We start from the raw sequence: 22,574 nt of genomic DNA, 5'->3' as shown, positions 1-22,574 counted from the left end.
TAATGCAAGTACTGCAGGAAGGATCTAAGAGGGAAGAAATGTGACAAAATAACTCATATACTAGAGGCTTTCCATGTAGGGATACTGTAGAGAATGCTGATTTTTATATCTTACATTTGAACATTTACTAAGATACTTAACAAATTACTTATGCTTCAGTTCAGAATCAGCAGCCTATATTATAATTGTTTTATTTTTCTATAGCATAGTACTTCCTTGTATACATACACCTTTGCAGGCAGCTTTCATCAGTTGAACTCGGAAGATGCACCATTACTGTGTATTCTGTATAATACACTACATTTTTTTGAGCAACTCAGTGAACTCTAGTACTCTCTTGAGAAATTAGTCATAGCTACTTAACTTTGTCTTCATTTGCTTTTAAATACAGTCTCTTTTGATAGTTAAGCACTAGACATCAGATTACTTTATATTCACTGTTACTGAAAAATACCTGTGCTTGAATGTAAAAATACAATTTAGAAAATGCCCTATTGCCTGGAAGTGCATACAGTTTTCTGTAGGTCAAGAGAGACCGAAGAGAGATCAGGCATGATGATGTTGCTTAAGTAATTAGAGGTACAAGGTGATACTTGGAGTACCTAGAGATACTTCCTAATGTTGTCTTGATGTTCCTTGCATTAATTTTTGACTCATATTTAGTTCACCTTTTGTAGACATTGAATTTATTCATTGATTAAGCAGAAACTTCACGACAGTGCACACATAATGAATATATCTAAAGGGTGCAGATGGCCCAGGAGATGGACTTGCCTGTCCACTGACAGTACAGAGTGATTAGAACTTCTGCTGTATGACTCAGTTTCTCCACATGGTGAATTGAGTGGGAGCTTAGCAGAGTTTACGTATATTGTGGTTTTAGGGTTTTTTTCATACATGATCTGTTAGTAAAGGAGATGAACCAGGTTCATGCAACACTGCCTTTGAGGTCACCCTGGTCTTTTTCTGCTGTTGAGATACCATCATTAGTTATACCCTTATCCACAGCTCAGGCTTGTCCTCCTTTGCAGAAGACCTAACCGTGTTGTGTAGTCTATTCAGGTGCCCCTTAATTCCCTTATAGAGGTTCTTAGCTACAGTTTTAACTGCATAGTTGATCAGAGCTCTCGCGGCAAGATGCAGAGTTTCTTACCAGAAGAACTGCCGCCTCTTCTCTTGTTATCCAACATTCTTCGAGGGGGGAGGGAGGCAGGGGTGGGGAGGAAAAAGAGGAGGAAAAGAGAAAGAGCTGCAGAGTCCTAGCCTAGAGAAATAACAGGGTCGAAGTCTGGCCTGACTCAGGATTTCATTCCAAGTGCTTCAGTCCAGGTAGGATTCACAGCGTGGGCTCTTCTCAGAGCAGGTGCCTGAACAGGAGGAACTTTTTGTACAATTAAGTACTGATTAGAATTACTTGCTTAGGAAGTGGGAAGCTCAGTTAATTTATTTGGACTGAGGAAAACTTTGAACCTGTTCCTTCTAGGAGAGTGCCTGTGAGACTTTACAGCAAACCTGGGATGGAGCTTGTCTCCAGCTCATATCTTGAACTGCAGTTCAGAAGAAAATGCAAGACTTAGGAGAAGAGAGATACTCAGCAAGAAGTAATATACGTTGTTTATTTTGTTTAGTAACGTTAATTGCATTTTCCATTGAACAAGTCTATTGAAAATATGTATTTCACTCAATAACTCTTCAGTGGCAAATACAGAAATATCCATTCAAGACAGACTACATACAGGCAAAAAAAAATCTGTTGGTCTGATCTAGAAACCAGTTCATCCGTTTCTTGGAATTTTTTTTTCATAAGTTAATACCCTAGTGGCACATTTCTGAATGAACTCCATGCTAGCCAAAAGAATTATCAATGTTTTGAACACAGCTTCTGTCTACATATTCACTTGTACACATACGTGTTACGTCTACACTAAGTACAGCAATGGCTGAGATATCAGTTGTCTTTGAACAGCCTAATTCAGGTACTGGAAGCCAGTACAGAGCTTCATGTGGGCTGAATTACCCCATTGAGAATCTGAAAAGCCTGGTTAATTAGCTTCCTTGCCTGTCAGTCACTTGTTTCCAGCTATTTTCTCACTTCAGCTAGTTCAGTCGTAAAACTGTAATCTGTTTTTCTACGGTTGTGAAGATGATACTTATAATTTACTCCTCCATCTACCTATCACAGTGTACTTTTTTTTCATTTTGCTTGGTTATATTCCTGAAGTTTTGCTTTAAATACTCTGTAACTTTGTGTAGCTGGACAGTACATTTATTAAGTTTGTGTGTGGCTTTTCAACAATGATCCATGCATAGAGATTACGACAGCACACTGTTGATTTCAGTTCAAATCAGTGTTCATTTTGTTACTGCACCTTCACACTGCATATATATCTGAGAATTTTCTATGCCCAGCAATCTTTATTTTCAGCCATTTCTTCTGATGTCATAATTTCATTTTAAAAACCAGCGGTGACTGTCAGTTGGAACACCCTACCCCTGCACTGTAATCTCTCACACAGGATCTTTGTTTACTAATCCATGTCTGCTAAGAGTACCATGACATTGCTGACAACAAAGCAGAAACAAGCAGTTGTGATTTACAAAGAAATATTTTGAGTTCAAATGTTTTTCTGTACACCATGATCTCTTATATTTTTTTAAATTATTGGGAGTTGTGAAATGTTTTAATTTAAAGAATTTCTTATCCCTCTACTTGATGAAAGAGGTTCTTTAGAGAAAATGAGAAATGTAGATTTCTCTCATTTTTATATTTATGTATTTTAGAGAATTTTAAGAGCTCAAATGTTGCTTTTTGAAACATCATAATGCAATGATCTTAAAGTTTTAGGGAAGGAAAGAAAAGTTTTATGAAATTGAAAACACCAATCCTTTTTTGTGGCAAAGGTGTATAGTTCCTGCTTTTAGCTTTGTGGATCAATGAGAAGTGAGATGTCAGACATGTCACAGATGGAGGAAAAGGTATTGTCTGTAATGATGTTATAATCTGTGAGGAAAATAAAAGCATTTCTTTAAAACTGGCATTTTGAAGTGGGCATCTATAAAAGGAGCATTAAAACTTCATGTATTTTTTTGGTGAATAAAATGTCTCTCTCAAGGAGATAGATTTCTACTAATAGGACAACTTTTCCCTTTTCTCTGAACCACTGTAGCATACTGTCTGTTTTGGTTTGTTGTTTTTTTTTTTTTTCTGACATCTCTTGCTCTTTCACTACTAGCTGTCTACAAAGGATTGCTTGGTACATAGGTACACCAAAACCAACCACGAACTGGGGAAATCTAACTTAAACCTCATGATTAGATCAGTTTTAGCCTCCTTTCTTCTTCTTTCCCTTATAGACCACGAACGCTACAACATCATGTAGTACTTGTAATCCAGGCCATGTGATATACTGGGGCCTTACAGATAGAGACCTGCTCTGGTCAGATTGCAGCTGTATTTCAACTTCGTTACCTTTTAATATTATCTTTTTTTTTTTATTGAATTCAGAATTGCTTTCATTATTCTACTGTGTTTCTTCTGCTCTGAGTGAGCTAGGGTGGGTAAACGTGTGTCTCTCTGCAGCAATTAATTGAGGACAGTTGCAAGTGCTAGCATCACCACATAGTATTCTGTCCTTTTCAGAGTTCAAGCACAGAAGAGGCCTGCCTCTCTCCTCTCTTTGCTTTCTCTGAAATGCCCCAGAAAATTAACAAATAAAACTGGATTGAGGCGCATTTATTTCTCATGTTCATGTGGTGTCGTGTGCGCTGAGCATCTGATGCTGTAAGTTTGACCCTAGATTTTCTAGATTAAGTTTTGTGGTTTAGGAAAATGCAGTGTTTTGGTAGTAGCGAAAAGTATATTCTAGTAGACAGATGTCAAATCTCACTGATCAAATGTTGCTTTCTGTCACCATGGTTAACATCTATAGCCGACTGACAGATAGTAGTGGGTCAGATAAAATGAAGCTCAGGTTGTTGATGTAGGTGAATCTTTTAACCCCTTAATCACAGGGCACTGCAAAAGAAAATGTCTTGCCAAAAGAGTGGCAATAACATGGCTTCTGATATTGTTATTAGGAGCCTTAGCTATTGTTTTACATCAGTAGGTCATGATCCCATCTAATGAATACTCAGCAATGGATGTATAACATGAGCTGAATTTCTTTTTCAGAAATGTATACCCCATTAAATAGGCAAACATGTTTTTCATTATTGTTCTTAATTAATCCTAAATGAAAATGATATTGATTGGGATTTTGCCACTAATTGTTAAGGCTTTTGGAAAGGTGAACCTTTTGCTAGAAATGAAACACAAGCAAAATACATAATTTCAGCAACCTTTCATTACAGGTGTTCTGTTAATTTATTTAAATAAATTCCCTGACGCTTCTTTCTTTTTTTTTTTTTTTTTTTAACCCTCTAGATACTGGCAAATGTAATCATTTTTATCTGCGGAAACTTGGCAGGAGCATACCACAAACACCTCATGGAACTTGCACTGCAGCAGACGTATCAGGACACGTGCAACTGCATCAAGTCCCGTATCAAGTTAGAGTTTGAGAAGAGGCAACAGGTAAAGTCACACCCATGACTGGGTCCATTTTGCTGTTTTCATACTGCCTTCCTGTTCATCACTATAAAATCCAGTTTGCTAATGCAAAAAACACTGGATTACTGAAAGTTACTTAATGGAATATGCGAAGTCTTTTAAACGGGGTTGTGCACAATTGCCATATGAATATAAAAAGTTATTATAATTATTTGTGCTGTTGAATACATGTTTTCTTTCATTTTTTTCTATGAAATATTTTATGCTAAAGAAAGTTAGTAACGCTGTATAGATTGTGTTTGCATACTCTTGTTATCCTCATTGAATGAGCTGTGAGATGCACATGTGCACTTTGGGAATCATCGGTTCTTCATGCTCAAGACCAATACCGCAAAATCACTGTGAGAAGATATTAATGCACTGTTTTTCAAAAATATTTGAAACTACAATACTGATGAATCATGTGATATAGTTCTTGGGGTCAGGTATGTTAAGAAGAGCTGGGGGAATTGCATAATGAGACTATCTGTCATTTCTTGTAGCAGCTGAATAAAAGGCTTCTCTGATTGCTTTATATAGTTCTTTTTCTCTTTGCAAGTTCTGTACAGTGCCTATCATCCTGACAGATAGGTGCTTCATTTAAGAGAATTTGAAATACAAATTAGTTCATCAAGTAGTAAAGAAGATAGATGTATTTTGCTTTGAAGGTCACCAGACTCAAAATTCTACGAACTGATAAGGGTCAGAGAATAGAGACTTCACTGACACGTTTCTGTTGTCACAAAATGTGCATGTAGATGTACGCCTTATATGTCCCAGGTGACCTTAACTGTCATGTCTGCCTCAAAAATACCTGCAGCCATTTTAAATGAAGGTTTTCAAGATCTATCACCAACATTTCTTTTTCTGAAAAGGAAAAAAAAAAAAAAAAAGTAGAGTCAATACCAGGACTTTAGCAGGTGGTGTGTGTTCAGAGGGCTAGTCTTATTCTGCTGGGCACTTGGGTTGCATACTGGCTGAAGATGCTGTAGAACATTTAAGGAAAACATTTTATGGTAAAGGCAGGCTTTGATGGTTAGATGCAAGATCTGCATAAGGTACCATTGCAGGGGAGGTTGTGTAAGAGCAGTCACTTATAAGTTTCCACCTCTGCCTCCATGAGCTGTGTGCAGTGAATCAGTAGGCTTTATAACTGATAGTACGCAATGCACATCTTACTATCTGTTGAGAATATGGGCGAAAGTATCTCCAAATTAGTTCCGGTGAGACACCTTGTGCATGCAGAGCAGCCAATGCCAGGTATATGGGAGCAGTGCCACTCCAGATGGGGCAGTCTCCAATGATGTGGGACTGATGTGATGGTTTCTAGGCTTGTGGTGACATTGTAGAAGATGGTTAACACTGTTCCCCCTGCTTAGGCCTCAGCTGCCAGAGGGATGTATGCAGCCCATAATCAAACAGCATAATTTATAGCAGGCATCAAGGTCTCCCTTATTCAGGAGAGACCTGAGCTCTTAGCTTCCTGAGCGCAGTTGTAAGGGACCAGATTTCTATTGTTGGTTGCTTTTTCCTACCAATGGGAAATGCATTGGTGTATCTGCCAGAATCAGGAAGGTGTGTTACTGGACACTGTTAGTAGGTGAATTCAAAGTGGTAAGGAGGCTGCTCGTAGAAGTCAGTAGTTAGAATAGAAAATGGTGGTTTCTGTAAATGTGTATCATTTGTTAAGCACTACTAATTTCTATGGAAAGAAATAAGTAGTTTTGGTTTCCTGGTACTTCTGAAGGTCTTCCAAAAATGACTGAGAACCTGACAACAGAGAGAAGCAAAAATATCTGGAATTCTGTGCCAGATGGTTCCTCTTTGTGGTTTGTAGTTGTGTTTCTAATATGCTGGAGCCCAGCAAGATGGAAAGCAGCAACAGCCATCTTTCATTGATAAATTGTGTTGTTATAGAATAACGAAGGACATTGTACATAATTTGTTATTTGTATATAAAAGTATGTGCTGTCATATTTGTGTTTTGATAGAAATAAGTATCAAATTAGTTAAGACACCTACACAGCTCTAAATAGTGTATTGCAGGTCTGGATTGATATCAGATGGATCAATGTCTCATTAAACTGAAGTAACTGAAATATTCTATGAATGTTAATGGTATTTTTGATTTCCTATGAACCATTAGCTCATGAGATCTTCTTATATAGATTGATATCTGTCAGCCCCATAATATGTCCTTTATCCTGTGTTACAGTTTTCCAACCAAAAAGACAAGGAGGTGCACATCCTTGTTATCACACTTATGACTAGTAGATACTTAAATGTGAAAAGGTAAACGAGGATTAATTTGATAAGTTGTTTCGTTTTGTTTTCCCAGGGTTAACATACTTCTTTGTTTGCAAACTTTAGTTCAAAAGCAGATGTACTTCAGTCTGTCTTTTAATACAGAAGATCATCCACATTGTTAGTATTCAGGGAGCAAGTCAAATGTATTGCTGGCTATTTTTAGAGGATTGGGATACATTGAAAGAGTAGGAGCAGGTGCATTTTAAAAAACGTCGAGCTTGATCAAAGCCTTTATTAGCCTGTAAAAGCTTGTAGCATGACCCTTGATTCTACATCTCTTTAACAAGAAAAATCTAATTTACTTCAGTGAGAAGTAACAGAAGCTACTTTCATACAAGTGCAGAGCGTAGGATGTGCTTCTAAACGCTTAGGGGTCCAGATCAAATTTGCAAATTTGTCCAGATCATGGATAGCACGTCTTTTATAATTGCTTTTGAAGGATGTGCAATTTATGTTCCAAATTTTTGCATGGATTTCCTCTTATTTTGTTTGAAAGTAGTCTCATAAAAATGTATCCAACTGTTGTTTTTCAGTTGAGTGTTTTTGTGTGTCTTTGACTAGCCTTTTTGAGAATACCATTTTGATTGTAACAATGGAGAACTGTATTAAATTACCACTCAACAATTATGCCAAAGAACTCAAGAGAAACACCTAATTCATTGTTTTCAAATGAGACTAGCATACATTAATATCTGATGAAATAGGGGTGTGCATATATATACTGAGGTACACGTCAGACATCGTGTACCCACACCACTGTGTATTTCTGTTAGGGCATTTCTGTTAGGGCACAGCAAAGGCTGGCTGCTCCCAAAGGGATGGGAAGCCATGGGTGATGACACCTCCCAGCAGGGCAGGGACCTCACCAGCCAGGGCCCTGTCCCACAGCACAGCGTGAGCTGGGCAAACCCATTGCTGCCAGCCAGGATCAAGCAAGACTCCAGAACACCAGCCAAATTTGTGGTGATGAGGCAGGTCTGAGGCCAAGCCAGGAGATCAGTCCGCTACTCAGGGTCAAGTCCAGCAATGGCTAGGCAGGTCTGAGTTGAAGCTGAGAAGTCAGTCCAGGGGTGAGGATCAACAGGGTCCACAGCCAGCTCCTACAGCATGTTTCAGGCAGGGGCTGAGCTGAAACAGGGCTCCTGGGCCATGGGCAGGGGCTGAGGGTGGAAGCCCAGGTGAGGTTGGTCAGGGCCAGGAGAGCCAGTCAGTGCCCCCAGGACCTTTACAATTTCATACGGTTTATTGCATAGGAGTCATGCTTAGGCTTGGCTTGGGTTTGCACTAGGTAATGTGTGTTGGCCTGCGGGTGTAGATGTTTGTGTGTATTACAAACCACCCCTTCATGAAGTGCAGTTTCATAGAGCTGTGTTTGATAGCACTGGTCACTCTGGATTTTATTTCCATTAATGTACTTTGTTGCAAGAGTCAAACTCCAGTGGTAAAAGGCAGTATTTTCAATGCCTACTTTGGTGTTTCTCACACAGCTTTTCTATCTTTTCAGTGCATATAAAAGAGAAACGTGAAACTATTCTGACTCTATTAATTTGCAGCCTTATTTCAAGATATACATTTAAAATAGCCTCTCACAATGTTATTTGTCTCACTGATACAGCCGGGCTGACAGTTTGTAGGGGTAATGACTCACTAAGGCTGAGTGCAAGATCTTAATGCTGACAAGCAGTTAGCATAATTGCTCTTCTCTCTCTCTTCTGGTGCTTTGCATCATGAGACATAGGAATATACACCGAGAAATTCTTACAACATCGCAGGGAGGTGTTTGTAAGGAGTTGGTGTTCAGTGGGTTCTCTAAAAGGCTGTCTTTGAAAAGGAGGCAGTATAATGACGGTTTTAGAAACAACACTCAGGTAGCAGATGAAAATGAATGAGGTTTCAAATCATTGAGTGGGATTTTAATTTTTTTCACCGACACATGGTGAAGCAATACCATTCATTACAGGAACTGAAATATTTCAAAATTGTTTTTAAATTAATCTCAAACATACATTTCTGTAACTCATACATTTCTGAGACTTGAGGCTGTTAGTAAAGAACAGAAACATTTGAAATGTATTATTTGGAACAAATATATAAAATGTGCATTCCTGTAAGTTCAATTAATGCATTTTAAAATGTAACCTACTAAAATTTTCATGAATGTAGGATAGTTTTTCTGAGGGCTTCCTCATTTTCCATTTTTTTGCACATAGCTTCAAGGCTAGTAAGTAGGAAAAAACAAAAACTAGTTTTGATCTTTTAAATTTTAGAATCTATTTTCTACTCCAGGTGTGTTTCTACACATAGACGTGGGTGAGGTGTCAATCTTTTCTGTTAATCTACCAGCATTTCTTTCATTACCAAAATTAAAGCCTATTTTGAGGAAGAACTTAAGTGCCAAGTTCTGCACGGTAGACCATGCAGGTAGAGTATGCAAACAGAAACTGGAGAGAGTCTGCCAAAGGGCTACAGGGGTAATTAGGGGACTGGAACCCATGGCAGATGATGAGACTCAGGAAACTCAGGATTTAGCCTGCAGAAGAAAAGACTTGGGGGTGACACCTAACATTCACTTACTGTGTGAAGAAGCTTAGAGAGAAGCTGTGGTTAGATTTTTCTCAAAGGCACACAGTGAAAAACTGAGAGGCAATAGGCACAAGTTGCGACAGGGCAAATCCTGGATGGCACGGGGGGTAAACTATTCTTCCCTAAGAGGGGAATTAAACTGCCAGGAGACATGGTGGAATTTGCGTGCAGGGAGATTTTCAAGATTCAACTGGACAAGTTGTTATGCTTCAACTCTCGTGGGCAAAAGGGAACACACTATAAATACAGAGCTCAGAATCTATTCTTAGTCTAATTAAAGTCTTAATAATCTAATGAAAATACAACAAGCAATTACTAGTAGTATTTCAGTTGCAATAATAATAACAGTCATAGTCCGTATTATCTAATTAACAAGAAAAGCATAACTACAGCTAAAACTGTTTAGCAGAAAATCTAGTGTATGCCCTTTTTCTCTGGTATTATCTTCAGTGTTCTGTAACCATGTAGCCCCACAATACAGTACTGCCATTGCCATGTGCTTTGTACTGAGTTTGCAAGGCCGCAAGGTTAAGGCTGGTTGAATTTTTTTGACCACCTTGGGGCTTTGTTTTTACTTATTTAGCTGTAACACCAATTTTTCTAATGACAAGGTGTCTATAGCTAATTCATTTTGCTTTTCTTATGGCATGGTACAACTATAGTTATTACATAGACAATAGTAAAGAACAACTATTCTGTGAAGAATGAGATATTTACAACTGTAACATAATGTGGAAAAATACAGACCTGGAGTCATAGTGGAAGCCTTAAGAAGTGGAGGCACAGCATGAAGTGCAGAGGAATACAGACATGCGATGATTAGGCACAGGCTTGGCACTGAAGACCCCAGGTCTATAGGTAGTTCACCACTGGTCAGTTAAAGAAATGCCAGTGCAGGGTGGCCACAGGCACATGGCCACCAGGCAATTGCTGCCATGACTGAAAATTAGGCCAAGAGAAGTCTGGAGATCCTGTGTTGAATATAGAGCTTGTGATGTTACAGTAAAAATCGTATTTTTTTTTTTGGCTACAGAGGCCCTAAGAGGCCCTTAATCTAGTTTTGAAGTTAGCCCTGTTTGGAACCAGATATTGGACTACGGATCTCCAGAGGCCCCTTCCAACCTGAATCTTTCAGTGAGTCTCTAGCTTTCTTTAATGTCTTTCCTATAGCACAGTGCTGTGAAATACAGCAATACTGTGTCTTCAGATAGAGAGAAATGAAAAGGTAAGTCTCCCCTTGAATCATATCCTATAATGGCAAATGAATGTTTTTTATATCAACAAAAAATCCTATCAAGTACTACTGAAATTCTTCCAAGTTTCTAATACTGACTCTTTGCTTACAGAAATGTAACGCTAGAAATAATGTAGCCATTTTTTGTCTAACTTATTGATGAGAATGATAGTAATTTTGCAAGAGGAGTGTATGCTTATTACCAAAAGCTGAATGATTTGAAAATTACATAGGTACCCTTTGTCACTTCATTATGTTCAGGTTGCCCAGTCACTGAAGAAGTTGAAATGGATTATGTAAACATGATAACATTACAATGAGAAGAATATTTTTTGATATCTATTTAAGAGTCCACAACTAATTTGATCACAAGGTTCAATATTTCAATAAAAATCTAAATCCTTGATTTCAAGAAACAGCTAAAAAGGTTTCTGTTTCCTACCTGAAGTCTTAGAAGTACTTCTATTGAGTCTACATTTTAGAATTGCTGCTTTATTATTTTCATGCTGAGTCATTTCATTTAAATGGCATTTTCAAATAGCAAATTGGTACATATTGATAGATTTAAAATTGACAGTATTGTACAAAAATCTGGATACAGAAACATTTAGTGTAGACTGTTGACAAAAAGTAGGTCACTTGTAAAGGGTCCAAAATGTGAATATAAGAACTTGCTTTGGGCACTAATGTTTGATAGTCCAGCTTTCTTAGTTTAGGTTTTGAGCTGTGTCACGTTTTAGAAAGCACATTTCACTTCTAAATTTCATATGGCTAATAACATAGTAATTTTACATCGTACATCAGTTACTTGCTGGTGAAAATAGACCATACAATATTTATGATAACTCTCTGCTTTTTCAGTCTCAGCTGTCTTTCTCATCATACAGTAGCTATTTAGTACTGTTATTTCTATTTATGACCCCCGATAATGTTTTTAATGAACATTAGTGGCGATTATGGTGTGAAAGACATAAGCTACATGTGAAATTTAGCATTAGCATTCTACAACAAAGTAGGAAGCCTGATTTAGCAGAAGAGGAACTAGGGAAAGTAGCTTTAAGTAAATTACTTTCAATTTTATGCTTCTGTATTCTTTGTCCCTAATCTAATGTGTATAAGTGGTTTTAAAAGACTTCTTTCAAAAAATCACTGTGGCACATACACCTTTACTTTATAAAATTTTTTCAGAACATTCTTTGCCCAGCAGGTGTTGACAGAGCAGATACTCCAGGCTTTTGTCATGACCAAGACCTGTAGATCAAAAAACAATACCAAGGGTAGTGATAGGCAGCAGAGAGTCTTGCAGACCAGTGCTTTTGTAAAGTAAAAAAAGATATTCAGTTCCTTGCCTGCAAGTGGATCACATACTGCATTAGCATCCAAGTCTTGTTTAAAGTCCTGAAGTTATTCTTTCATGATACTTCACTATTTCAGAAGTTGCTTAGGAGCTTCTGCCCCATAGAGATGGAGTCGTGAAGAAGGGTGGTTCATTAGCCCTCTTTGTCTGCAGCTTTTCGATTTACCCCTTTGGAAAACTCCAGAAGCCCATCAGGTGTGGGATACTGCCACTTCAGTGCTTTTTCAGAGATATGAGAAATGACCTTGAAATTTGTAGAGAAACACTGTTGACAGAAGACCACTTTTCTTAAGCTATTTTCCAATTTTCACTCTGCTAAATTGTTTTTAGGAGCTATGAGAGATCCTTTATGTAGGAGTAAGGCTTGTCATGTTTTGAAGTGTTATAAACTGTGCCTTTCACCCCAGTGAATGTCTATTTCATTGTTAGCAGGAGAGATACCATTATTGGAAGTCTAGTTATCTACATGAAGACACTCATCTCGTCCACTATTTTGAAATTAATGGCTTAGCAAATGCCTTGTGCAAGTATCTGCTGCACAGGTCAATAGAGACACTGCAAACTCTTGCATGTAATGCTTTTTCCTACCTTCATAGAGAGAAAAGGTCATTTACCATTTTGCAGTGAAGTAGATGGGATTTCAGCTGCTTCTCTGTGTGTTGATCTGCAGTAATTTATTAGATCGAACATCCTCAGATAAACCAATGAGTCATGCTGCTTTGTTTTAAGAGTGAAATGTGTAGTTTAAGCAGATACTAATTGCCACATTTTCATAGATATCCTAATAATTCTGATGAAATATACAGCTGGCAGGCAAATGTTAATTTTTGTCATGCCACCTGCAATTCTGTCAGCCACATCACAAAACCTAAAATTAATAGCTAAAATGTAGTTCTTCTTAGAAAGAGAATGCCTTTTGACAGCGAGTCCAAAGTTTTCAATTTTTCATTATTCCTATAATTAATTGTTAAATTAATAATTTAAATTGCCATTTTATTTCCAGTTAAAAATTTAAATTTAACTAGATCCCTTTGTCCTTACTATCCTTGCTATGTCTTTTTCAGCTCTCTACATTAAAAAATATTCTCTACAAGGAGGGATTACAGGATATAATCCTACAGAAAATATGCATAGATTTTGATAACCCAGAGGTTCCAATTTTTTTTTATATACAGAATTGCTCAGTCATGTCATAAACATCTTCACAATATCGAAAAGCAGCTTGAACATCTTAAATGGCTCTCTGTAATGAAGATTTTCTAGGCATCTGATAATTCTTCTGACATTTTACTGAATTCATTCATGATTTCCTATATAGTTTTTTTAGCAGGCATATCTGAATGCCCTGTTCTCAATAATGCTCTCAGTGCATATACTATAAAGAGGTAGAGATCCATAAAGAAGTCTTTTTACAAGCCTATAGGTCACATGGGCCTTGTTAGCAGCAGCATCATGCTGGGAGATCCTGCTCATTAGGTTAAGTGCCATGAACTCTATATTCTTTCCAGAATTACTGCTTTCCAGCATACAGGCTTCCATATTGTGAATAGGTGTTTTGATTCTGAATTAATTTCCTTTGGGTATTTTAAATACATTCTGTAATGCTGCTCACAAATAGTCCTGTATTTTTCTAACATTGCTAATAATCCTGTGATTCTTTCTGTCACTTCTAACTGGTTTTTGTTCTTCAAGTGTTTGTCCATATAAACATTCATATTGGCAGTGCACATGTGCTAAACAATTTAAGATGGGGACATTTTAACCCTATATGCCACTGTATTCTTCCTCTTTGGTCTATTGTGCACAGGCTATAAGGGGACAGATGTGCTCACTGTCTTAAGGTCTTCTCAGCAATCTGGCTAAATTGGGACGTTTTCCTGGAAGTTCATATCTTTGACAGTGGCCTAGTTGGGTATTGTTTCTAACTTTTTTACATCGACAATCAGTTACCTTTCTCTTTTTATGATATTCTCTTTCTTTCATCTTCCCTCTAAACCCTGATCTCCATTTAACATTTCCCTTGATCTGAAGGGCTTCAGACTGTAGGAAACACCCCTAGGAAAAAAGAGATAACTCTAGAAAATATACTATTCCCAGATGCTTTCAACAAAAAGCACATACCAAGTGGTAGATGTCAAGTTTAGAAGCTCACTCTGCTACCTTCTAGGATCTCATATGGTTGTGTGCAAGGCCAGCTTGCTAATAAGAACTCTTATGAAGAAAGCTGTAAGAAGTTAGAACAGGGTCCTCGCTTCTTCCCTTAAGGTGTTTCTTTTTTCCTGAGGCTCTCACGCTTGGTCCCCACCTAAGCTATATTGCAGCTGCACTGCAGTCATGCCTGTGCTATCTTAACTTGTTGATCTGGACCCTGACCCACAGACTTGACTTTATGGCTTGACCTCAAACCTACCTGTACAATATACTTGACTGGAGATCACTGGATTACCTGGTTACAGTCTCCAGAGGTGATCATAGAGTCATAGAATCATTTAGGTTGACCTTTAAGTTCAAGTCCAACTGTAAACCTAACAGTGCCAAGTCCACCACTAAACCTCACATGATCCTCACTCTGACTTGCTAACGCAACTTCATAGTTCTTTGTTGGTGAGATCTTGAGTCCTCCCTCTGGGCCCCCAACTCTTGGGGAGTCCTCTGACTCTTGGCCTCCAACTTGCTTTCCCTTGCAGAACAGCCTACCCTTGCTGCTCAATGACAGTTAGGGAGACTAATGTTTCTTGTATGCTGCTTCATCAGCTTGTCTTCAAATGAATTGTACTTAAACTATTTCTTGGACACATCAGATCTGGACAGAAGAAACAAACATCTTCAAAACCGTTTTGTGGATCTCAGGCAAGGATTCAATCTCCTGGGAGATTAACAGGGAAGGTGTTCCTCCACCACTATTCCCTCCTTTTAGCCTTGCCAAATTTCAGCCACAAAAGGCTTCCTCCTAGCTTTGGTGAGTCTACCCCAATTTTGGGAGGTCACAGGTCATTCAAGGAAAGCCAAAGACAGAAGGAGACATGGGAATACTTTAATACCTATCAAACAGTGGCTACCATGGTTCTACAGCGTAGTGTTGTCACGCTAGACACACAACTCTCTTTCATCTCCTGGTTGTTCCTTGCTCCAAAGCGAGCCCTGATGGACTAGCTGATGTTTACTTTTTTGCTTATGTCAACCCAAGAGTACCGTGCAAGACACATCTAAGATAATTTTAATTGTCCCAGCACAAACAAGGCAGCTGATTTCAGGACTTTCTTCATCTGTTTCTGCACACTGTTGTGCAACTTGGCATTGGACTAGATCTCCTTATGAAGGAACTGAAGGGAACTCTGCATCTCATGATCTGGAACCTGACAGTTTTGAGGTTTTAAGTGATGTGAAGTTCTGCCTAGTGTTCCACTTTTGGTGGCTTTATTTCACAGATGACATTCATCTTCGGCAGAGCTAACTCTTTGTAGTGGGTATTGAAATGTCTTTGTCTTCTAAATATAGCATGATTTTTGAGAAAACTCTCTTGGGTTTTCCTTTATAAGGAAAACACCTCTCCTTCCCTTTGGAAAGGTGATTGGATTCAGCAGCTTGTACTCAAAGACAGCATTAGGAATGTGACAGTCTTTTCCTGTAGGCCACCAGGCTTCTTTTCAGGCAACCCCTTTATATTTGAGGCATTGGTTAGAATTGTTTATGTGGCTGCTTACTCAAATGAGAAAGGAAAACTACTAGTAAGTGGAGGTTCTGTGAACTGTGTTGTCCTGAATGGTGTTCACAACCTGCGTGCCTTGCTGATTCTCAGAGACATGTTTTGTTTTGTTATATTTTGTTTTTCTTTTAAATAAAGAATCTTTCAGATTCAGAGGAATGTACTCAATTTATAGGGGGCGTTGGGGGCAAGGGGAGGTGGTATGGGCATGCTGATGCTACTACTGTTAGAGCTAAAAGGTGTACGTCCAACCTCAGGTGCTTGGGCATATATGTACCTACAGCATGGTTATGGACAACAGCTCTCAAAGAATATGCACCCTGAGGCAAATACTTTTTTTTGTTAAAAGCATTAAATGTATTTATTCTTCCAGATTATCAAATGACTTTAAGGAAACCTGGGATGCCTTAGACATTCTACTCAAAATACTCAACATAAAAATATGTTTCTCAGTAAACGGCATTTTAAAATCTGCCAGGAAGTTGGATTGGGAACCATCCAATCTGTGCTTCTGTGCTAATTTTTTTAACCAGAATGTTGAATAACATTAAATCATATGTTGTATAAAACTTAATTGTCACATAAACAGTTGTCCTTATTGTCAACAAATGTCCTCTCATTAAAGAAAAAAAAAGTCTGAATGCAGTAGTAAAGGAATCAAACTCAAAAATTACAGCTGCTTTAGTTCTTGAGGTAGCTTGGATTGAAATGAAGTTTTGTGTATGATCATAGCTGAAAATAAATTGACATCTTGATAAAAATCTGCTTAACCTTTTCAAAATGCTGTAGTGGTGAAATTACCACACACCCCCTGAACTTCCTCTCCCTCTTTTTCCTTATTTCACTGGAACATGATACTTTCCTTCTAAATCCTTACCAGAGCCACTAATGAATTATTTTGAGCCTCCTCCAGTTTTAATGTGTTCTCTGATGACAGAGATTAAAAAAAAAAATGAAAAGGAGAAGCGAGAGAAAGCGAAAGTCCACAGATTTAACTACTTACCACTTTTACATTCACCTCTTATGTACCTACTGAAACATGTTTTGTGAACTAAATCTTTTCCTTTTAAAAAGAGGGATTTGTGTATAACTGAAATGTTTAAGCAGTTTTCATGAGAGTAGACACTACTGTGTCTGTTTTCAAAATATAGTTTATAGAAGGTTTTATTCCTACTTCAGAATGTTTTTGTAAAATGGAGGAAAAGAAGTCTCAAATATGAAAGGTATGTCAATAACGCATGTTGTTTTAGTTGTTCTAGGCGATGTTTATACTTTTCAAGGACTCTTTTCAGCTTCCCATAAAAGCTGAGAAGGAGTATAGACAGAACAATGGAACAGCCAGTGGAATATTCCGTACCTAAGATGTCACGCTCCATATAAAAATGGGTTGACGGGGGCAGGGGCATGCATTAATGATCACTGCTTGAGAAGGTAACAAGTCACCAGGTGATGAGAGTGACTTGTGTCATCATTGTTATTGTTATTTTCCTTTTCTGTTATTGGTCTATTAAGCTGTTTTTATCTCAGTCCATGAGGGTTTTTTTCCCTTTGCCTTCCTTTTCTCCTTCTTCTCCCTACTCCTCTGGGGGAAAAGGGGAGAACTGCACAAGCAGCTGCATGGTCCTAGCTGCTGGCTGGGGTTAAACCGCAACACATCCTCAATAGATGTCTGTCTAACTGGCTCTTCAAATTCTGGAGCTTCTACACCTTCCCTGGAGGATCTTTCCCCTCAGTTTTTATCTTTGGGAAATATTTTCCCTGTTGCCCAACATAAATATCCCACAATGCAATCTATACCTGTGAATGCAATTTACAGTGGATGTGAGTAATGTTTATTCCGTTCTTGTTTATTACAGCCTTCCGTGCACGTGAAGTCTGTTGCCCTCTCTCCCCTCAGTTATCCCTTTAATAGGGTAAACAAGCCCAGTTTCTTCCATTGTGGCTTGTGGGCCATGTTTTTTAGACCTCTGATATTTTGTGTTGTCATACTTTCTCCAGTTGGCCCAGGTGATTTTCTGTAATGTTACAACATTTTGGCAGAGTTATGTTTCTTGTTGAGTTCAATTTGACATTTCAGAGGACGTTGGAATATAACGCGCTATTGCCTTTTCACCTTTGCAATTCCCAAAGTTTGTTTAAAAATCAAATTACTGGAGGTCAGATAGAATCAGCAATTAAATCTTTTCTGTTGTCTACCAGTGCTGGACTGGAACTGTCTTCACTGTTTAATTGATCTCTCGCCACTCCATTTTACGCAGTAGTTTTCCTACTTGCAGAGTGTAGTTCCATAAACCACCACGTACCTAATTGAAATACAGAAGATCTTAATTCAAGGACAAGTTATTTTTGCTTATTTGCTGTAACCAAAATCTAATAGAAATAAGTAGTATTTATCTTTTTCCTCCTAAAGTGAGAAAATCTCCTCTGGCACTTCAGAGTACTGTAATTTAAAACGCTTTCATGTTTTAAATATTTTTAATACAATTTGTCTGTCTGTGTAGGATACTACCCCAAAATAAGAAGAAAAAAAAAAAGGAAAAAAAAAAAAAAAAAAGCCTGCCATGCTGATGTCCTTTAGATGATTACTGGGAAGTCTGCAAGATCCTTGAAATCTTGTACCCTGGAATTGCAAGGCCGTGTATCGCCTCAGCCTTTTTGTAACTTCAGATGCCTCCCTCTTAAGACCAGATAGGGCTTTTGTTGCAAGTGCTTGTATTTGAAGGCTCTTTCGTAGTCTTGTTCTTTCCACTGTGTAAGAGTCTTCTATTTCCAGCGAACACACGTTTGTGGCTGCTCTGTATTTTAGTAAACTGTTGCCTTTCTCCCACAGAGTTATTTATGTCTAGTGCTTTGGATTTCCTTTTTACTAATGAAGTAATGAAATCTGATGGAGCAAAGAACTGCAGCTGTCTTTTCCCAGATTCATCACTTTGAATACCTAAAACCATCCTGTAAATAACTTCATCAAGAAGCATTCCTTTTCCTCTGTCACTTGCATTTGTGGTATCCTTAGTCTTTGTCAGATATTCTTGTTTAAAGGATCTCAAAATGCACTTTATACTCTTAAATATCATTCTATTTCCTTCTTTCATGTCTCTGCCAATACATTGGTGTCTTCTTCCACGCCTCTTTTTCACCTCTTGGGACATCTCCTACATTCCTCATGTATATCTTCTTTTGAAGTACTTTTTTTTTTTTCTGTGCAATCTTTCAGTTGTATAAAACCCAGGACTGATTTAATCTTTGAGCATGTGTCAGTTTCACTCCTACTACTGTATTCCTTTTGTGTGATTAGTCAAATTAGTACCTGTAAATATTTGAGTGTCTGATATGCTGGTCCTATTCAAATTTTATTCATCTTCCTTATCCCCACTTCTCATTTTTTTTAGATGGCTACTAATGGCCATTCAATAAAAATCTCAAAAAATGTAGAAAAACCTGCTGGCTACGCCCCCCTAGATAGTCTGTGCAAAGAAGGATAAACTCTTTTGAAAACACTAAAATGCAAAAGCTAAGGGTCAAGTCCCAGCTACTCTGTATTTGCAGCCCTTCACTGAGACTGAGGAACTGCTTGGGGAGATGAGAGTATCTTTCCCTATGGCAAATGCAACAACAGCAGGAGGCTTCAGTCACCTCCATGGGGGCTGGGTATATGTCTTGGGCCATGGTCTGTTATGGGTTATGATATAGCATGAACAGGGATGCAGATGTAACCTTACTAAGCTAAGTTCCTTCTTATTTCTTTAAGCTAATCAGAGAAATCCCATAGGGAAAGTAAGCTTTGATTTAGTACTGAAGATTGTCCGTGAGGATACTTGCATGGTTAAAAGGGGAAAAACCAACACAAAATAATGTTACCCTTAAAAAAAGGGAGCTACACAAAAATCAGGAAACTGATCAAAAACAGCATTTAGGAGATAACTTGAAATCTGAAAAGGCATGAAGGAGACATGGAGACTATTTAAACCACCAGGAGAGGCTCAGAGGACAAGTATATTCATTTTAAACATTCTAAATCGATCAAAAGATAAAAGTTATTGAAAAGCAGAGTAAAAGAGATTGCTAGCAATAAAGAGCATAAGAACAAGCACTCTGAGACAAATGAAATGCCCATCTAGCCCAATATGTTGTTGCTAGCCAATAGAAGTGCCTATGAAAAAGTGGAAAAGATAATTTTAGCATATAGTGATACTTCCCCAAAAATCTGTCTGAGCATAAGGAAATCTGTGTCTCAGTTACTTAATGAACCAGAATTGATGTTCTTGCATTTAAAAGTGCTTGAAAAATTTTACACCTGTGAATTTGCCTGCTCTTTTTTAAGACAGTGTAAACTTTTGACATCAACTCCTGTGGCACACTTTTTGAGGTCAACTCATAGTTTCCTTTTGTTTGTTTTAGTCATTGCCTGGATGGTTTTATTTGATGCCCACTTAAGTCAGTCTCAAATAGTCCAAAGCCCAGATCGCAGTGTGCCTTTTTTAAAGTTTCTTCTTCCTTGCTACTGTCACTTGATTTTTCAAATTCAGCAGTTATCAGCTTTCTCATTGTAGGTCATCAAATGTGACTGCTCAAGCAGTGAGACGGTACCAAATCTGTGTAGCATTTCTTAATTTTCTGCTTTTAGTAGCTAGTGGAAAATTACTCTATTGATGACTTTACACAGGATAATGAATTTTCAGGCTTTAATGATGTCTGACAAGCCCAAGTGTTCTTGCAGCGTTGAATAGAAAGATTCCTGTGGTATTTAGAAAACAGTGTAATACCATGGTGGGTGAGTCAAACTCCCCCCAACCTCCAGCAGGAAAAGTTGAGAAAATAGGAAAAAAAAAAAACCAGGGATGAGAAAGCCCGTGGGTCAAGATAAAGACAGGGAAATCACTTACCAATTACCATTGTAGGCAAAACAGACTCAACTTTGGGTAAATTAACTTAATCTCATGCCAAATAACATAGCTTCGTCTAGAGAGAAGCAAAAAAAAAAAAAAAAAAGACAGATAGTAAAGCCACACCTTTTCTCCCTCATTTCCCAGGCTCAACTTCACTCCTAACACCTATAATACCTCCCCTCAAGCAGCATATGGGGAATAGAGGGGTGGTCAGTACGTAGCAGTTCCTCTCTGCTGTTTCTCCTTCCTGCCCATGGTTTTTCTCTGCTCCGGCATGGGGTCTCTAAAAGCTGCAGTTCCTTCAGGCACACCTATCTGCTCTGGCGTTGTTCTCCATGGGCTGCAGCGTGGATATCTGCTCCAACGTGGAGCTCCTCCACCTCCTCCTCATCTGACCTTGGTGTTGCTTCTGCTGTTTCTCACTCTTTTTATTCTCTCCTCCTCTCTCTGTCCATCACTTCCTGCCCTTTCTTACACATATTTTCCCAGAGACACCACCAGCTTTGCTGATGGGCTCAGCTGTGTTCTGCAATGGGTCTGTTGCAGAGCCACTGACCCCTTCCCACAGAAGCCACCTCTGCACTTCCTTTGCTGTCAAAACCCTGCCACCCGCACCCAATGCAAACACAGGCATCACAGAAGAGTGGTGCAGGACCGTAATGGCTGACAGTGTTGGGGGAGGCTGGAAAGGAGCTCTTGGTGACAGCTGGTGGGTATGCTGCATTGTGTCCTGTGAAACCATGTCCTCAGTATTCTGAGACCTTTCAACAGCTTTCCACAGTCCATCTTTCTCCTAAATGTCGTAAATAACTTTGTATCATCAGAAAAAATTGGCCCTGCTAATCATTCCTGTTCATTTTGTCACTTTGCTATAAACCCTGTTCTACTGTGACATTAATTTCTATCAACTTATTTGATTCATACCCCATAATTAATAGTTTTGCATCTTCCCAGTCTCCTTTTGGTGGTGGCAATGAAAGAAATTACCTAGTTTTTTGGTAGTCCTTCTGCAGTGCATCTTAATCTTCCTTTGGCCCCACTAACTCTGGTTAAACTCCCTGACAACAAAAATCCTTTGTTTCTGTTGCTCAGAGAAAGTTGCTTCTCCAGAACTTTTTTGCATGCCTTTTAATGATTTTATGCTCTTCTCTATTTCCTATGTTTGGAAAGAATGTCAGTTTTGGAAGACTGCCTTTCTCCAGTCTCATATCCGATCCTTTAGAAATTCTCTAGCCAGAGTAGATCCTGCCACCTGCCTTCCATCCCAACTCCAAACTATATTGGTTACTGTGAACTTTCAAATCTGAGAGGACTGAGGGAAAAGAAAGATGTAATTTGGCTTTGTTAAATTCCCTTTGCTTTATAGGTCATGTCTGGTTTTGTGCATGAGTCAGTCTGTCACAGATACCTTTAATAATGCCCTTTACGCATTGAAGGGAACCCTCAGGCAGCCCAGGGCTGATATGCTGCAACAACTGGGGCTACATTTCTTTTTTTAATTAATTAAAAAAGACCTAGTGCTTATTGGGATTATGTGCAGCTGTAATATGATCCACAGTGACAGCACTCTTCAAAAGCACAATTACAGTAAAGAGGTTTACTCCAGATGCTCCTCATCTCTGATTTTGCAATGTAGAGATTGCTGGGCAAAATCTGGCTGTGAACAGTGGAATTTTAAATTCGTAACAACTCCATTTTCTCTCCATATTTACAAAAAAAAAAATTGCACCGGTAGTCTTCATTTCAAGATATTCTTCCAGGTTATTTTAAAATATATCCTTGCATGGTCATCATGCATTCAGAATGAACACTTGTTTTCTGGTACCATAGGGAAAAAATATTTTCAGCTTGTTATAGTAGTTATTAAAAATAGAAAATGGAAGTGTTAATGTGCCTGGAACTGTTACTGTGAC

The 22,574-nt window shown here is 38.4% G+C and overlaps 1 protein-coding gene across 2 annotated transcripts in view; it reads left to right on the top strand.

Moving 5' to 3' along the window:
• The window catches only part of ADCY2 (adenylate cyclase 2), a 226,179-nt gene that overhangs the window by 102,891 nt on the left and 100,714 nt on the right, over nucleotides 1-22,574 (top strand). For both annotated transcript variants that reach the window (XM_074576250.1, XM_074576251.1), the window contains one exon: nucleotides 4,424-4,573. In XM_074576250.1, the coding sequence (XP_074432351.1) occupies nucleotides 4,424-4,573 (150 nt within the window). The remainder of the gene's footprint in view (nucleotides 1-4,423; nucleotides 4,574-22,574) is intronic.

Source organism: Larus michahellis, chromosome 2 (assembly GCF_964199755.1).
Source record: "Larus michahellis chromosome 2, bLarMic1.1, whole genome shotgun sequence".
NCBI classification, from domain to species: domain Eukaryota; kingdom Metazoa; phylum Chordata; class Aves; order Charadriiformes; family Laridae; genus Larus; species Larus michahellis.
Note: the sequence above shows the minus strand (reverse complement) of the source record. Positions and strands in the feature narration are given on the sequence as shown.